This window comes from Camelina sativa, chromosome 11 (genome assembly GCF_030686135.1).
Source record: "Camelina sativa cultivar CO46 ecotype springtype chromosome 11, ASM3068613v1".
NCBI lineage: Eukaryota > Viridiplantae > Streptophyta > Magnoliopsida > Brassicales > Brassicaceae > Camelina > Camelina sativa.
In genome coordinates this window covers 50,562,721-50,579,399 of record NC_141890.1, presented here as the reverse complement: position 1 = coordinate 50,579,399, position 16,679 = coordinate 50,562,721, and the positions used below count along the sequence as shown (strand labels likewise).

General features: G+C 36.6%; 5 protein-coding genes across 5 annotated transcripts; 2 read left to right on the top strand and 3 right to left on the bottom strand.

The window, feature by feature from the left end:
• The first annotated feature begins 1,766 nt into the window (after positions 1 to 1,766).
• On the top strand, positions 1,767 to 6,010 carry LOC104727276 (formin-like protein 6). The gene is made up of 4 exons (XM_010446340.3): positions 1,767 to 3,703; positions 3,788 to 3,987; positions 4,543 to 4,784; positions 4,865 to 6,010. Exons 1-4 carry the CDS (start codon positions 2,190 to 2,192, stop codon positions 5,657 to 5,659), a joined length of 2,751 nt encoding a protein of 916 aa, XP_010444642.2. The 5' UTR covers positions 1,767 to 2,189; the 3' UTR covers positions 5,660 to 6,010.
• Positions 6,011 to 6,835: 825 nt separating this feature from the next.
• On the bottom strand, positions 6,836 to 9,642 carry LOC104727275 (BTB/POZ and TAZ domain-containing protein 4). Its single transcript, XM_010446339.3, has 6 exons — positions 8,983 to 9,642; positions 8,323 to 8,595; positions 8,027 to 8,157; positions 7,619 to 7,925; positions 7,199 to 7,512; positions 6,836 to 7,113 (listed from the first exon to the last, which is right to left on the bottom strand). Exons 2-6 carry the CDS (start codon positions 8,566 to 8,568, stop codon positions 6,984 to 6,986), a joined length of 1,128 nt encoding a protein of 375 aa, XP_010444641.2. The 5' UTR covers positions 8,569 to 8,595; positions 8,983 to 9,642; the 3' UTR covers positions 6,836 to 6,983.
• Positions 9,643 to 10,380: 738 nt separating this feature from the next.
• Positions 10,381 to 10,943, bottom strand: LOC104727274 (uncharacterized). Its single transcript, XM_010446338.3, has one exon. The coding sequence runs from the start codon at positions 10,907 to 10,909 to the stop codon at positions 10,610 to 10,612; it is 300 nt and encodes a 99-aa protein (XP_010444640.1). The 5' UTR covers positions 10,910 to 10,943; the 3' UTR covers positions 10,381 to 10,609.
• Positions 10,944 to 11,121: 178 nt separating this feature from the next.
• LOC104727273 (mitochondrial outer membrane protein porin 2) lies at positions 11,122 to 13,470 on the top strand. The gene is made up of 6 exons (XM_010446336.2): positions 11,122 to 11,363; positions 11,615 to 11,682; positions 12,237 to 12,347; positions 12,441 to 12,527; positions 12,618 to 12,826; positions 12,913 to 13,470. The coding sequence occupies exons 1-6, from the start codon at positions 11,315 to 11,317 to the stop codon at positions 13,217 to 13,219; spliced, it is 831 nt and encodes a 276-aa protein (XP_010444638.1). The 5' UTR covers positions 11,122 to 11,314; the 3' UTR covers positions 13,220 to 13,470.
• Positions 13,471 to 13,965: 495 nt separating this feature from the next.
• On the bottom strand, positions 13,966 to 14,694 carry LOC104727272 (large ribosomal subunit protein uL24y). The gene has a single exon (XM_010446335.3). It carries the CDS (start codon positions 14,575 to 14,577, stop codon positions 14,137 to 14,139), a length of 441 nt encoding a protein of 146 aa, XP_010444637.1. The 5' UTR covers positions 14,578 to 14,694; the 3' UTR covers positions 13,966 to 14,136.
• Positions 14,695 to 16,679: the final 1,985 nt, after the last annotated feature.

Below are 16,679 nucleotides of genomic sequence, written 5' to 3'. Positions count from 1 at the left end.
TATCAAAGAGTGGCAATAATGAGTAATGACAGAAAAAACAAAAGAGTACAAATTGTGTTGAAGAATATTGTCTATCTTGAGCTTTAACACAAACACAAGCGTTGGAGAGATTTTTATGTTTACGTGGAAGAGAAGAAAAGTTTTTTATCCTCTCAGGAATATTTATTTATTTTGGCCAAGAGGAATATTTGTTTCTTCTTATTGACAAATGCACATGCAATTTCTACCTAAATATATAAATAAATCTGAAAAATAAGAAGGAAAATTACTATTTTAGATTGAACCTCATGATTTTGTATTAGTCACTACTCTCACTAACGTTTCTGCGTTATTCTTTAGTTAAAGGAGAAGAGATTTAGGGCACAATTGTAATTATGAGGAAAAATAAAAAATGGGCATCCCCAGCAAATAGAAAAAGTTTTAAAGATTCTAAAAGAAAATGAGAAAGTTATTTGTAAAAAACCAAAAACAAAAATAAAAAACGAAAGAAAAAAAAGCAAAAATAAAGCAAAACGCAAGAGAGCGTGTGGTTGACCCCTCAATTAACATTACAATAACTATTTCACCATTACCATTAATATACATAAAAACACAGAATGAGAGTCGGTGGAGCTCATACATCATTTATTTTTCTTATACCCAAAAAAAAAAAGAATGAAGCTAAAGAAAACTGAAAGAATATAAAAGACAAAAATAAAAAGAGAGAAAAAGATAAAAAAAGATAGGGATGTAACGTTAAGCCCGTTGTGTCACTTTATTCCAAAATTACATGTATGGGTCTTCTTCTTTCTTCCTCTTTTCTTTTCTTATTCACTATAAATTTTTCTTACCATAGATTCGCTATAAACTTGATTTATACGTTTACTTATATCGTGTACAATAATTTATTTCTGTATGTGAAAATTCCTTGTTAGAATAGTAAAGTAAATAGTGCCCAAAAAAAAAAAACACAAGCAGTACAATGGAGACTTTCGTATTTTAATGAATGATTGAATATAGCTAAAAACAACCGACACTTTAACAATTTATTTCTACACTCGAAAAAAATTGTTTGATAAGCAAAAAAAAACTTAAAAGAGTCTTTTGAAAATTAGAGTTGTTGTCCCATATCAAATATGTATTCTGATCTACGGTGGAGCTGGACCACCGAGGATTGGCTTCCTTCTACAGAATCAGCCGGACTAGATCTGTTTTTTTTTTTTTTTTCGTAAATCAGAGGGAAAAATACAATAAGATCGAAAAAGTCGACGATGGAGGTATGTTACGTGTCTTTTTCCTGCGTCGTCGTCTTGAAATCAGCGAAAACAAAACTTGAAAATGTCTACGTTGGACGGAAAAGGACAGTCACATTCTCAGTTAATAAATACATACCAAGGGACATTTACGTCTTTAAGCAGCAAAAACCATACGGGGAGTACTGACTACTATTATTAAGATTGTTGAGTAGAAATCTCACGTGGCGGAAATTATATATTATTTTGTGTTTAAAAAGAAAAAGCAAACAAGACGACGATGATGAGAGTCCATCCTTAATTTTTAATAACAAAGTTTGAATTGCTTATGTATTATATAATCAAAACTAGTCAATTAATTTCCATGACGCTAAACGTGAAAACGTTAGGCTGTCTATTCTTCGTTTTAAAAATGTCGTCTTTTACTTCAGCAGCAGCTAGACTAGTAAAAATAGAAGTATTTGTTTAAAAAAAAAAACATATGTTTGTTGTCGCACACGTATAATACAAGATACATTTCGTTACATTATTATTACGTACGATTAGTTTTATTTGTTTGGGGAATCACACTAATTAACGAGGTTTACAGAAAGAAAAAAAAAAGCAGATTAAACGATCCCCGGAATGTAGACGTCAGCATCATAAATCTCAGATCTCGAAACGAAACGAAACGAAACGAAACGAACTTTCGTTTCTTCTCCCCTCTCTCTCTCTCTCTCTGCTGCTGCTATTACTTTCCCTTTTTTCACCTTCTTTTTCCTTTTTCTCTTTAATTATTTTTTTCCCATAAACTATTTCTTAATTTTTCCTTTCCATTGAAGATTACGATCTGACGAACAAAGGCAAACCCCCAAAAAAAAAGTTTCCGAGAAAGCAACAAAAAAAAAAATACAGAAGGAAGAAGATGAATTTAGAGAGAGAGGTGGATAATTGTAAAACTGTTAAACACGATTCGCCATGAGAGCTCTTCAATCCATTTTCTTCTTCTTCTTCTTCTTCCTCTCAATTTCCGTTGGTGCCGTGAACTTGAACCGATTCACTACTACTGAAGAACTTCATCGGAGAATTCTTCATCAGCCTCTTTTTCCAGAAGCTTCTTCTCCTCCACCACCAGATTTCGAATCAACAACGCCGTCTCCTCCCGATCAACCATTTTTCCCGGAGAATCCATCTACTCCTGAGCAAACTCAGTATCCTCCTCCGCCATCTCCTGTTTCCGCCGACGTCAATGGCGGTTTGCCTATTCCGACGGCGACTACTCAGTCAGCAAAGCCGGGGAAAAAAGTCGCAATCGTCATCTCCGTCGGAATTGTCACTCTCGGCATGCTTTCGGCTTTAGCGTTCTTCTTGTACCGTCACAAAGCCAAGCATGCCAGCGACACTCAGAAGCTGGTCACTGGAGGTGGCGATGCCGCTTCTTCTCGGAGATTTCAGGAAGATCCGGTACCACCGACGACGACGTCCTCCACTTTTCTTTATATGGGAACCGTTGAACCGAGCCGTGAATCGGCGAGTGAGTATAACGGCGGAACTAATGGACCGGTTAATTCCTCTCCGTACCGGAAATTGAATTCGGTTAAGAGATCCGATCGTTATCGTCCGAGTCCGGAGCTTCAACCGCTCCCTCCATTAGCTCAACCGCGGCTACCGTCTGATAACTCTCCTTCCGCTTTATCTCCTTCTTCTTTATCATCTTCCGGTGAAGAATGCCGTGACACGGCGTTTTACACACCGCACGGATCTGCGATGAGCAGCGATGACGGTTATTACACGGCGTTTCCTCACTCCGTCAACAGCAATGGCGGATCACTTCCTCACTCGAAGAGAACTTCTCCCAGGTCTAAATTTGGATCGGCTCCTGCGACGGCAGCTTCTAGGTCGCCTGAGATGAAACACGTCATCATCCCGTCGATTAAGCAGAAACTGCCGACGCCTGTACAATCTCTACCTCTAAGGAGCTTGGAAAGCGATGAACATGAGTTTCCTTATTCACAGAACAAGCCGAAGTTCTCGCAGCCTCCTCCGCCACCGAACAGGGCGGCGTTTCAGGCCATTACACAAGAGAATTCCCCTCTCAGCTCACGATTGCCTCCACCACGGCGGTCTCCTCCTCCTGTCCAGGCTCCAGCCCCACCGCCACCTCCTCCGCCGCCTCCTGCTCCTCCGCGTTTTACTCCTCCTCCACCTCAGAAACGGCCGAGAGATTTCTCGATACTACGGAAACTCACCAATTCTGAAGCAACAACGATTTCCACAACGTCTCCTTCAAGAACACAAGCGTTCAAGACTCCAAGTCCTAATTCCAAGGCTGTAGAAGAGGTCAATGTGATATCAGCGGGTTCTCTTGAGAAAACAGGAGACGGAGACACAGACCCAAGCAAGCCAAAGTTAAAACCACTCCACTGGGACAAAGTACGAGCGAGCTCAGATCGAGCCACTGTTTGGGACCAGCTCAAGTCAAGCTCATTCCAGTGGGTTTTTCATTCTTTACTACATTGTTTGGCTTCATACATTTGAATTTTGACTAACTTTGATGATCTTATGGTGTTATACAGATTGAACGAGGATAGGATGGAACATCTCTTTGGTTGCAATTCGGGAAGTTCAGCTCCAAAGGAACCTCTGAAAAGGTCAGTGATGCCTCCAGCTGAGGGTGAGAACAGAGTGCTGGATCCAAAGAAATCGCAGAACATTGCAATTCTCTTAAGAGCACTAAATGTAACACGAGAAGAGGTCTCCGAAGCTCTCACGGATGGTAAGTAATGACGTCCAATTTGATTTGTTTTTTAGGGAAGGATTGGTAATTTGGTATTTTCCTAGATCATGATAAGTTAGTAAGCTATCTACATTTAGGTTCCTCTGTTTGGCACTTAACCAGTTTTCGAGTATTGATGCCTTGATGGGTTAATTGAGATCTTTTGATATGATTAATAGTAATAGGGACTAACTCACTCTTTGTTATGAAGCTCCCTTGTATTAAACTCTTCACTTTTATATAAAATGGTATCTCTTTAAAAAATAAAAATAATAATAATAATCATAGGGACTAATCTCATCAGAGGTAACAGTGGTGAAAATCTGAATTATACTAAAAAGGCTTAGGCCATGACATATGAAATGATTATCTCTGCTTTATATTGCTTCTAACATGATTGTTCAACTTATGAAACAGACCACATGTAAAGGAGAAAAAGAGCCAACCTATAATTTTTATGAACACAATTGATTTCATTACGTTATTGTTCTAAGATGCATGAGCATTTGTGGTCCCTATTACTTTAATTTAATTATACTTGTGGTACTGTATCAGGTAATCCGGAGAGCTTAGGTGCTGAGCTTCTAGAGACTTTGGTGAAGATGGCTCCAACAAAGGAGGAAGAGATAAAACTCCGAGAATACTCTGGTGATGTCTCGAAACTAGGAACAGCTGAAAGATTCCTCAAAACCATTCTCGATATCCCTTTTGCATTCAAAAGAGTTGAAGCGATGTTGTATAGAACCAACTTTGATGCAGAAGTCAAGTATCTAAGGAACTCTTTCCAGACATTAGAGGTTAGTTACACTCAAAGACTCTTAATGATCTAATTGCTCGAACGATTTGTCCTAGTTCTGATCCCTTGGTTGCTTTGTAGGAAGCAAGCTTAGAGCTAAAAGCAAGCAGACTATTCCTAAAGCTCCTCGAGGCTGTTCTAATGACTGGAAACCGAATGAACGTTGGCACGAATCGGGGAGATGCCAAAGCCTTCAAGCTTGATACTCTTCTAAAACTTGTAGATATCAAAGGAGTTGATGGCAAAACCACATTGCTTCATTTTGTCGTCCAAGAAATCACAAGGTCTGAGGGAACAACAACAACAAAAGACGAAAACATCCTCCATGGAAACAATAATGACGATTTCAGAAAGCAAGGATTACAAGTAGTTGCTGGACTCAGTAGAGATCTGGTTAATGTGAAAAAATCAGCGGGTATGGATTTCGATGTACTGAGCAGTTACGTGTCAAAGCTCGAAATGGGTCTTGATAAACTCAGATCATTTCTCAAGACAGAGACAACTAAAGGGAAGTTCTTTGATTCGATGAAAACGTTTTTGGTAGAAGCAGAAGAAGAGATTCGAAAAATCAAAGGAGGAGAAAGAAAGGCTTTGTCAATGGTTAAAGAAGTAACAGAGTATTTCCATGGGAATGCTGCAAAAGAAGAAGCACATCCTTTGAGAATCTTCTTGGTCGTGAGAGATTTTCTCGGAGTCCTAGATAACGTTTGTAAAGAAGTGAAGACAATGCAAGAAATGTCGACGTCGATGGGCTCAGCTTCAGCTAGGTCGTTCAGGATATCAGCAACAGCTTCGTTACCGGTTCTTCATAGGTATAAAGGAAGACCAGACGACACAAGCTCAGATGATGAACACAGCAGCAACTCTTCCACGTGATGATGAAACAAAAAGCTGTACAGTTTCTTACACCAAGACAAAAGAAGAATTAAAATTGGTGCCGGAGGAGATATATCAGATGTTGAGTTGGTTTAGTCGGAGAACACGGACACGGTTAGAGAGTAACAACAAAAACACTATAATGATCAAATTTTCGTAACAAATAAGGAACCCTTTTTTCTTTCTTAGATTTTTTTTTTTAAATTTTATTTTTGTCGGCAATTTAAATATAGATATAGATATATGAAAATATCGTAATTTCTTGACTTTGGTTGTTTATTTCTTTGGCCTTTTACCGTGCCAAGGTCAATAGAGGCCTAAGGCAAATAATAAAAAATGTAGCTTTTCACATTCTAACTTTGAGAGAAATTTTATCTTATTTTAGTATAAAAAAGGAAATATTGTTTATTTTCAAAACAAATTGCAAAATTTAGTAGCTAAGCAAAGGAAAAACAAACAAATTTTCCATAAATGTAAATGATATGAGTCTTGTTTCCAAAAAATGTCCTATAACATTACATAAAAATGAATGTTCAGCTTAATTTAAGAAAAAAGTAGCCTATTATTTATGTAAATTTTTTGTGGCCTAAAGCAAATGCATTTTTTTATATACTTAAGGCACGACTCTGGGCCTTTATAAGCTTTTATAACTATACAAAGATCAATTTAAATATAGTGATGACAGGTTCGAATCGTGTGTTTTTTTTTTGTTCTTGTTGAGAGAGAAAAGGGAATCAGAATCCAATACGAAAGTGATATAAAAGGATACGTGGTCTAAAATACGATATAGGGAATTGGGTTTGTGACAATGAATGTTCCCAAACATTTACTTATAATAAATGAAATAGAAACATGTGATGTGAGTGAGACCGAGATTGTGTACACTAGTACCACGTCCTCTCTCTCTCTCTGTCTTTTCTTATTGGTTTTGTCTTGTTCTACGTCACTTTTTCCCACCACGATCTTTTCGTTTCTCTTTTCCATTTTTGGAGTTATTAAAAATAACAAAACAAGTTGGGTCCTATATAAATTTTTTTGGTAGATTCTTTGATTCTTCTTCTCCTGTGTTGTTTTGATGCCTCAGCTTATTACCAATTTTGCCACTGAGTAATTAAAAGAACAAAACCATTGTTAAACCGGATCAAATCCGGTTTACAGATATTTTTGACCCTTTGCTGACAAAATCTTTGTGTTATTATTTCCATTGGTTCAATTTTATTATGGTACACTTGTTGTTCTTAGGGTAGGAGGGGATCACAAGAAACGCTTAATACTCGCCCTTCTTGAGGTTTTCGAAGATGGTGAAACCTTGAGATTGAGGATTTTAACCGCTGGTCACCGGTAAAAAGTAAGGAGACCCTCCGATTTTCTTACTCCCCAATACATTCTTCACCAGAAGTTTCCATCTTGTTTCATCTTTCTTGCTCTGTTTCTCCATCTTTTCTTTCAAGTTTCTGTTCCCAAAAAAAAAAATCAGACATAAGACCACCCTGATTCTGGTCTGAACAGCTCTAAAGGTTTTTTAAGTTGGGTGTTTACCTGCATAGAGGGACTCGACATCGATCAGAATCTGCACAGAGACGTGAGTGCAATTCAAGGAGTTGCCACATTCTCTTGCAATGTACGCAACCTCCTGGAACTTTAAGCTTACAGCCTGCAAAATGCCTGATCAGTGATTCTAGTCCCTTGCAAGCTTCATAATTACACTGTGCGTGGTTCGGTTTGAAATCTTTGTCGTGTGGTCCTATTGTTTTACATCCATCTCTACATATATGAACAAGAGCTTCCATTGCTTCATATAGCTGCGAATACATCCGCTGATCCTTGCGTTTTCTGATCTTCTCTTTCCGCATCTGCGTTTTTATATATTTACACATATTTAATACTTAGACGTTTGTTGAATATATATATATATATACAAGGGGACAAAAGGTTTTTGTTGAACAGAACTGTACTTACATTTTCTTGGAGGATCACTGAGTCTCTAACTTCTTTCTCAAGAAACGGATGGCTTTTCTTCATAGCTGTCCATGATTCTGTCGCAGAAAGCTCCTTAAAGTGTTTCATGATCATACGGTGAGATATGACGCTCAGCCGAGGGAAATCACACAGCAGCGCAAGCTGGAACACATCAACCACGTTCTCAGTATTAAGCAAACCATGTTCTAGATGCCATTCACAGACCCGTTTCAACTGAGGAACCACATACGCGTGCGACAGTAGTAGCAAATGCATGATAAACTCGTTCATTTCTTCTTTCTCATAGCTACACCCAAGAAAGTAAAGTCTAATCAGTACTACGATAAGACAAATGTTCAAAAAAAGCACAGAGCAAATAAGTAGGTATAGAGGCAATGAGTTATATACCAAGAAGAGTAGAGGAAACGGATGAAAACACGGACAGCATCATGAGGGACACCACGGATAGAGATTGTATGCCACTTGCCATGTCTTTTGGCTTGCTTCAACATGCCTTTGATCACAGTGGAAGCATTTCCCTGTAAATTCAACAACCAAGACAAAAAAACAAAACTATCAATATAAACCAAGTCTAGAGATATACGGGACTAGGAAGCAAGTATGTATTCGCCTAGCTAAGTAGTAAGTAGACATTGATCAACATCAAAAGTTTTGAAAAGAAGTGTTAAAAGGAGAGAGCTTACAATGATGTTGGCATGAGCATAGATGACGTTGCCAGTATCTGTGTAAATCACAACATCAGCTTTGTATCCATCGTTGAAAAGACGATCCCACAAATCTCTTGTAGCCGTCGAAACGCAGCTATTCCCGAGTCCTGGTGCGCCGTATGTTCTCTTGTGTCCATCAGATTTTGATGGAAGAGGTGGAGGAATAGGCACAGCAGAAGAATCTGAAGAAGATTGATGAAGATCAACACAAGCAGTCACCATTCTCTTTTGATTCCTATCTTCTCTTTCCTGCCTCAATCAAAATGAAATATTTCTCCATGAATATTTGGTAAAAAAGATTCGTAAATATTTGCTTAAAAGTTAAAAGACAAGATCTTGCTTTCACTCCAAACATGCAAAAATGAAATCCAAAAATCATGTCTTTGATTCGTTTATCCGATTAATGTGATTCAGAAAACAAATTCCACATCATATCTTTATTATTACTCAAAAAAACGTTTGGATAGCTTTCCAAAGGAAGAATCAGATCTCTCTCATTCATTGATTAAGGAATTGAACAGAAAAAACAGAACAAAATAAATCTCTATACATTTTCATAAATCTGAAATGTTCCTCACAAACAAAACAAATCCAAATCGATAGAAAAATGAAAGAAACAGGATCAATCGAACATACCTTTTGAGCTCTCAATTACGATAAAGACTCCTCCTTTATCAAGAAAAGAGCAGCAGGCGAAGAAGCTCTGTAATAGAGAGAAGCTTCTTGAGAGAAAGAGATCAGAGATCTCTTCTCATTATATAAACACACACACACACACACACTAAGTCACAAAGACAACAAAATTATAGAAGACGACAAATCTTTTCGAGAAAGGAAAAAAAATCCAAAGCTTGGAAAAGGATATTTTTCTTTTTAATTTCCTTGTTTTTTTTTTTACTTTTTTGCGTTCAATAATAATATAAAAGATATTATTTTGCTTCCTTCTTCATCATCATTTCAATTTCACGGCAGGCAAAGACAAAAACCACCTTGCGGGAAAAAAAAAATTACGAAGAGGCGCGTGGAGCCTACGGTTACGAAACGGACGGCTTAGAATCCACGCGCCTTAACGGCTGAGAAGAGGTGGTGGGTTTTTATACATTTTATCTCTTCCGCTTTCTCAATTCAAACACGACTACTCTGCATGTTTTCTTTTTCTTTTTAAAATGGGTTAAAATTTAAGAGCCGTACAAAAAACAGATCGGTTTTGTCCTTTATTTTGTTCTTGTTCGGCGTTTCACAGCTCATTTTTAGCTGTCCTCGTTTTTTTATATTTGTAATCTCGTATTTATTACTAGTATTATCCCTTTTCTTGTTTACAAGATAAGTTTAGGATTAGTCTTAATTTTGTTAACAAAATAATAGTCTTAATTTTAAACCACTAGATTTTTGTCTGCTATCTAATAAATAAGGGGTATACTATTTCAGATACTTTTCATTTTCAATATGTTCATTTTAGTTATAATCGCGTGCATTTGTGTATATAATTCGTGGTCCGGAAGATGAGCGTCATAAATATTTTATTTGGTCTTTTGATACTATTTCTTATCATGAATTTTGATTGTTACCCATTTTTTTGTGTGTGTTTCATTTTAGTGACACGTTTCCTTGCTTCTATCGGTTATACTATAAAAGAAAGAAAGAAAGATATTTTTGATCATATTTCTGATATTTTGAAATTTTATTTTTAGTATTTTGATCGGAGTTCTAATAACAATTTAAGTTATTAGCAAATATGAAATCAAATAGTTAATGTTGTAAGGCTTCTAGAAACTCAGTGTGCCGACAAAAAAAAAACATCAGTGAATTGCACTATTCTTTTTTTTCTCAAATTGAACATAAATTTTATTCTGCAGTGAATCACTCTAGTCTTAAGTGATTAGAGAGACATTGGAGTTTTGCAACAAATATAATTGTTAACTGAAATGTATTGAAGTTTTTCTAACTACAATGATTACGGAATTAAAATTCGATTTCGAATCAAAAAGCCAGAACTAGCTAGCGAGTAGCGACGATAACAAAATCAAGCGAACCTTATGGGAATCTTATGTATTCATCAAATCAATAAACCCAAGCATGAAAATGAAGCACACAAGGAAACGAACATAGAAGAATTTGAAGTTCTACTTAAGTTTCTTCTTCACTGTTCTCCCATTATTTGCAATTACATAAACACATATATCAAACGAATTTGTTCCCCAAATTTTCCCAGAAATAAGAAAGACAAGAACAACCTACAGTTTTTTTTTTAATAAGGATCGTCTCAGAAATCAGAGCATCGACCACGTTGTTCCCAATCGCCGTACCGAGTCGGTTCAGGACCTCTAGGTCCTCCGATCTCACCAGTATCTTTGTTCATAAACTCCTCACCTCCTTCTTCTTCTTCCTCTTCCTTCTCTTGAAGATTCTGATCTGGCTTCACGTTATCCTGATTCGGAGTCGGAGATTGAGCTTGCGGTGGGGGAGGAGTACCGGAGCTAAAAAAACGTGAAACTGGCTCCAGGAATCTAGAGGAGACGGATCCGCTTGGTGCGATCAAACGAACGATTTTGTTCGTCGCCATTCTTTTAGATGATGCAATCGGCGAAAATCAGATCCCCCGACCTTCACGATATAGGGGTTCGATAGTCACTTTGGACGGGCCGTAATTTGATGACAAGCCCATTAGTCTCGAAGCCCAACTTTTACATGTTTATTAAGATGGCCTAGCCTGGATTAGTAGGCCTCGTTAACAAAAGCGATTCGATAAACCGGCATCTTATGCTATGATGCCACATCAACGATTGTGAGTGGTTTGTCACTAAAGAATGTGACAGGCTGTAATTATAGTAAACGATTTCACTATTTATTTTCGTCTACCACGGAATAACAAAAAAAAAAAAAATAATAATAATAACAAGACGTATTTTTCTATCTTCACCGCTTCTCCTCACAAATCTTCGACGATCTCTACCATCTCCGATCAACCATGAGCAAAGGTCCAGGACTCTTCGCCGATATCGGCAAAAAAGCCAAAGGTTAAAATCATCGTATCGCTCTTTTCTTCTATTTATTATTAAATCTCTCGTCGTTTCGATTCCGGTTGAAATCACAACGCAGTTGTTGCGTGCATTTTATGCCTGTTCACTGATTCTGGTGTTTCGAATCTTTTCTTGTACGCTAGAAAAGATTTTCAGATATTTTTGATTTAGGTTTGGATGGTTCTGTTGATTCTTTAAGCTGATTCCGTTGCTTTTTTTTTTGTTTGTTTGTTTCCCTTTCTTGGTAGATCTGTTGACGAGAGACTACAACACCGATCAGAAATTCAGTATTTCCACTTACAGTGCCTCCGGCGTGGTACGTTTTGTTATATCGATGCATCCCCTTTCGTAATCTTAGGTTTCCGTTCGTTTTCGGTTTTGGTTAGATTCATCTGAGTATGTTTCTTTATATTCTTTTTCCATCGTTGTGTTTCTGTGATACTCTTCTGTGTCGTGTGCATTTAGCAGCTCTTAGAGTCTATGTTCTTGGTCTCGTTGCTTGTTAAAATCGATTTCATAAGTTCTGTATTAGATCTTTGGGTAGTTTGGATCTATTAAGTGCAAGACGAGTGTAGGATGATGATATTACTTCTCTTTAAGAAATACATGTTTGAGAATGATGCAAATGAGGTCAACGTTGCTATAGCTTTGTTGTATCTTTCATATTTCTTCTGTGGGTGTAGATTTGCTGTAGAAATTATCTATTTGTACAAGTTTGTTATTGTGTGAGACTGTGTCAATTGATAGCGATTTTGTTGTTGTTGGGAAATTTTTGTCTTCAGAAGCCTAATAATTTAGGCAGGCTTGACTCCATGTATAATTTTGCACGAATGGAGAGCCTTATTTACTTGTCTGTGTTCTTTTGTTTAGGCCCTTACATCTACTGCTCTGAAGAAAGGAGGAGTTCATGCTGCTGATGTTGCCACACAATACAAGTACAAGAATGCTTTGTTTGATGTCAAAATCGACACTGATTCTAGTGTGAGTGTAGTAGTAATTGAGATTCAGCAAACACTTTTTCATCTAAAACCATATCAATCTGTTAACCGCGTTTGTATGTTTTTGGCTTGGTAGGTTTTGACAACAGTCACATTCACCGAGATCCTCCCATCCACAAAAGCCATCGCCTCCTTCAAAGTCCCTGATTACAATTCTGCTAAGGTTTGAAATCCTTTTTTTGTATGAAATCACAGATGTTAACTTCTCAATGGTTTGAAAATTAACCCTTCAACTTTTGAATCGCATTAACAGCTCGAGGTCCAATACTTCCACGACCACGCAACAGTAACCGCTGCTGCAGCTTTGAAACAAAACCCACTAATTGACATAACAGCTACTCTTGGTTCACCAGTCATCTCATTTGGTGCTGAAGCTGGATATGACACAACCTCCAAAACCTTCACCAAGTACAATGCTGGGATCAGTGTGACAAAACCAGACGCTTGCCTTTCTGTGATATTGTAAGACCACCAATCTTAAATCAAATCAATCCTAGGGAAGGCTGTGTCTTGTGTGGGTCTAACTTATATGAGTTTTTTTTTTGCAGGGGAGACAAAGGAGACTCAGTCAAAGCATCGTACCTTCATCACTTTGATGAATTTAAGAGAACCGCAACAGTTGGTGAGGTTTACAGGAAATTCTCAACTAATGAAAACACGATAACGGTTGGTGGGGTGTACGCGATTGATCATTCGACTACAGTGAAAGCTAAGCTCAACAACCATGGCACACTCGGTGCTCTTTTCCAGCACGAGGTCATGCCCAAATCACTAGTGACGGTTTCCAGTGAGATTGACACAAAGGCTTTAGAAAAGCATCCAAGGTTTGGTCTCTCTCTTGCTCTCAAACCTTGAGAACTCACTCACACACAGAAGACCTGCTGGAGTCTCCGTACTTTTCTCTCATTGTTGATTTCTTCTACGGCAGGACACGAGAGAGTTTGCTTGTTTCTTCTTCCCTTTTTTTCCGTTCCGGTTAATTGGAATAAAAGATCCGCAGTGAAACGGATAATTCTTTTTCAGATATGTTTGGTTTTTGTCTTGACTTTTTTGTTTCGATTAAGCAGTATTCTTGAAAACTCAATTGATTTTTAGTCTTTTTACCATTTCATTTTGCACAATCCATCAAAGAACAAAGAAGTAAATAGTTTGATAAAATATGATACTTTACAACTCTTGAAAGTAAATAACCTGATTCGATGAAATCTAAAATGGTTTTCAAGTTGCGTCTATCATTCGTTAGGCTGATAATGGGTTTACATAAACTTAGAACAATAATCATTCACACACTAAGAGCCAAGAGGAGGATGCAAATTATGCAACAAATCTCTAGGAAACCCTGAGCCAGTTTGCCTAGTTGGTCAGCTGACTGATTGGAGTATCGAACCGAGGGTGTATACATTTGCAAAAGAAGATTCTCTCAAATCGTTAACCCTAACTTGTTCCCCAATACTGTCAGCACCTTTTCAAAACCGTTAGCGAAGAGATTGGATAGAGATTTACAATCACTTCAAAATCATCCCTCGATTGATTGAAATATATATCAATAACGATTAAAACCACAATTTAAATCTCAATCAGATTCTTTAATCACGATCCAATGTCAAGAGCCAGGAAATATATTAAGCATAAAATGATGGTACATTGGTACCAAAACCAAAAAAAAATTAACTTCGAGTTCTGAATAATATATATCATCATCCATGGAGTAAAAAAAATTCATATAAACTTATATAAAAATAGAAAACTAGAGAAAAAAACCTCATTCAATATCAATCTACGTTCTCCATAACATCAGCCGCTGAGAACTTGGTACCCTTCTCCTTATCCGCGGCAGCACGTCCATTAGCCTTACGCTCCAAAAGCGATTTCCTGTCCTTGTCGAGACGGAGCTTAGTGATCATCACATTCGACGCATTAACACCGACGTTGACCGTTGTTCCGTTGACCTTCTCCCTTGTGATTCTCTCGATGTGAATCACCCACTTACGGCGATACACCTGCATCACCTTCCCTTCTCTTCCTTTGAACGTCCCACGAACAACTTGCACCTCGTCGTCTTTACGAATCGGCATCGATCTGACATTGTACTTATGTCGGAGATCTTTGGATAGCGGCGAGCTCATGAGCACGCGTCTCACGCTCGAAGGAGCTGTGAAGTGAGCCTTCCTGTTCTTCCGGCGAGAAGAGGTCACACGAGGATTGTACTTCATCTTCGCCGGATTTGTGAACCAAAATGAAGAGATTAGGGTTTTTGTGTGTGTGTGTGGCTGTAGAAGTGAAGACAGAGACTTGTGAATCAGTTTATATATCAGATTCACTTAAACGCTGCCGCTTTTGTCTCATAAACGAGAATTAGGGTTTTTCAAGATACTGGGTCAGATGGATTTGATAAGTTTTACATGGGCTTTTAAAACCGTTAAAATGGCCTTAGAAGACCTTCTGGACGAGTTAGAGGGTTCGCAGCTATTTGTTTTTTTATTAATAAAGTAATACCACACCCCCGCACGTGCGGATTTTCTTATCTTTTTTTTTTTTTTTTTTTTTTTTTTTTTTTTTTTTTTTTTCTGTATTTATTTACATCCATTAAATTTAACTGATAAAGAAGTTATATTAACGTTTTGTTCAAAAAAAAAAAAAGTTATTAACGTAATTTTCTCCAACTATTTGAAATTTGATGTGTTTCTCTTATTTTTGAATAAATAATACATTTCTTACTTTTATTTTTAAAATTACATTGTTTAGCTCTTATTCACAATTCCTTTCTTAAAAACATTAAAATGTTATCTTTAAAAATAGACTGAAAATAATGTTAGTTTGATATCTTATATACCTTAAAATGAACCATATTTTAACTTATATCCTTTAGAACTAATTTCTACTATGCAAAAATAGAAAATAATTTTAATTCATATTATTTCAATGTTAGTACTTTTAAATTAAAATTCTTTTGATACTATGTTATGCATAGTTTTTAATAATTTTCTTAAATTTTCATATGGGTTTGATATTATACTATAACTAAAATTTTCTTAAATTTTCATATGGGTTTGATATTACAGTATAACTAATTAAATTTAAGATATTTAAATATAAGTGAAAACATATCAATTTCATATAATTAAAAGTTAGTGTATGATAAAAGCTGATTGAAATGGTAACAGGCTAATTAGAGATAAGGATATGACAGAAGAATCTATTATAGTTTGAAACAAATCAATATATGTTAATAACAAACGTTTAGGGAATTGTTCTCTTGTTATTAATCTATCCCATAGGATATAACACATAGATAATGATACAACTTTAGGATTTTAGGTTGATCTACTAATGAGCAGATAATGGACATCCATACAATCTAGAATATTCATAACACTCCCCCTTAGATGACCATTATAAAAATATAATTCCAAATGCGCATGTGAGATGCTGCCTCGTAAAAAACCTTACCAGGAAAACCCAGTGGTAAAAACCATGGTTAAGAGGAAAAGAGTGCAACACGCTTTTACTCCTTCTCTTGAGTACATAACTTGAAATCTTCGAGATGATTGAACCAATATGATGAAGTAGCTTCTTTTTAATAGTGGTTAGAAACACCTTGGTAAATGATTCGCCAAATCTTCACTTGAACGAATATGTAGTAAACGTATATCGCCAATTTTCTATTGGTCATGGGTCTCACAAGTGACTCATCTTTATCATTATCTTTGTTTCTCACAATCTCATCAATGTATTTCAAAGACTTTTAAGATGATAGTCTTTCACCATTGGAATCATAATATTCCTCTTCAGGTGTTTATCTTTCGCGTGTTCTTAGTTGTCTCGTTAAAAACCATTCAAGGAAAAACCCAATGGGATAAAAACCATGATAAGGGAAAAAAGAGTACAACCACGCTTATGATCATATTTCTCCCCCTGAAAGCATCATCTTCAGGTTATGCATTATGATCATATATATCATCTTTTCTGAACTGTTATAAACAGAGCCTTAGTGTTATAAAACACATATGATCATCATATATTCTCTCCGGTCATTGGACTTCAAGTCATTTGCACCCTTTTCATATAGAAGATTCCTTAGAAGATTCCTTAGAAGATTCCTTTTCCATTTATTTGAACTTGAAGCTCGAATTTTCTTTTTTCATACAATCTTCCAAACAATAATCTTATATATAAGATTTTATTCATAATCTCCTTGTAAAACTTTCTCTTTCAACTCTTCTTTCTTAGTATGGTACTACAAGACCATTTTTCTATGTAAGATTATGTAAGCATCCTGAGATAACATCTCTTTCATCAGATGCCAAATCTGTAA

Excerpts from the sequence above, each read along its gene's own strand:
- LOC104727273 (XM_010446336.2), top strand. The coding sequence starts at position 11,315 with ATGAGCAAAGGTCCAGGACTCTTCGCCGATATCGGCAAAAAAGCCAAA. Across the intron at positions 11,683-12,236 it reads CTTACAGTGCCTCCGGCGTG|GCCCTTACATCTACTGCTCT; the intron begins GTACGTTTTGTT and ends TCTTTTGTTTAG. Across the intron at positions 12,528-12,617 it reads CTGATTACAATTCTGCTAAG|CTCGAGGTCCAATACTTCCA; the intron begins GTTTGAAATCCT and ends TCGCATTAACAG.
- LOC104727275 (XM_010446339.3), bottom strand. The coding sequence starts at position 8,568 with ATGGTGACTGCTTGTGTTGATCTTCATCAATCTTCTTCAGATTCTTCT. Across the intron at positions 8,158-8,322 it reads ATGCTCATGCCAACATCATT|GGAAATGCTTCCACTGTGAT; the intron begins GTAAGCTCTCTC and ends TTGAATTTACAG. Across the intron at positions 7,114-7,198 it reads TGTCGAGTCCCTCTATGCAG|AAACTTGAAAGAAAAGATGG; the intron begins GTAAACACCCAA and ends TTTTGGGAACAG.
- LOC104727276 (XM_010446340.3), top strand. The coding sequence starts at position 2,190 with ATGAGAGCTCTTCAATCCATTTTCTTCTTCTTCTTCTTCTTCCTCTCA. Across the intron at positions 3,704-3,787 it reads CTCAAGTCAAGCTCATTCCA|ATTGAACGAGGATAGGATGG; the intron begins GTGGGTTTTTCA and ends GGTGTTATACAG. Across the intron at positions 4,785-4,864 it reads ACTCTTTCCAGACATTAGAG|GAAGCAAGCTTAGAGCTAAA; the intron begins GTTAGTTACACT and ends GTTGCTTTGTAG.
- LOC104727272 (XM_010446335.3), bottom strand. The coding sequence starts at position 14,577 with ATGAAGTACAATCCTCGTGTGACCTCTTCTCGCCGGAAGAACAGGAAG.
- LOC104727274 (XM_010446338.3), bottom strand. The coding sequence starts at position 10,909 with ATGGCGACGAACAAAATCGTTCGTTTGATCGCACCAAGCGGATCCGTC.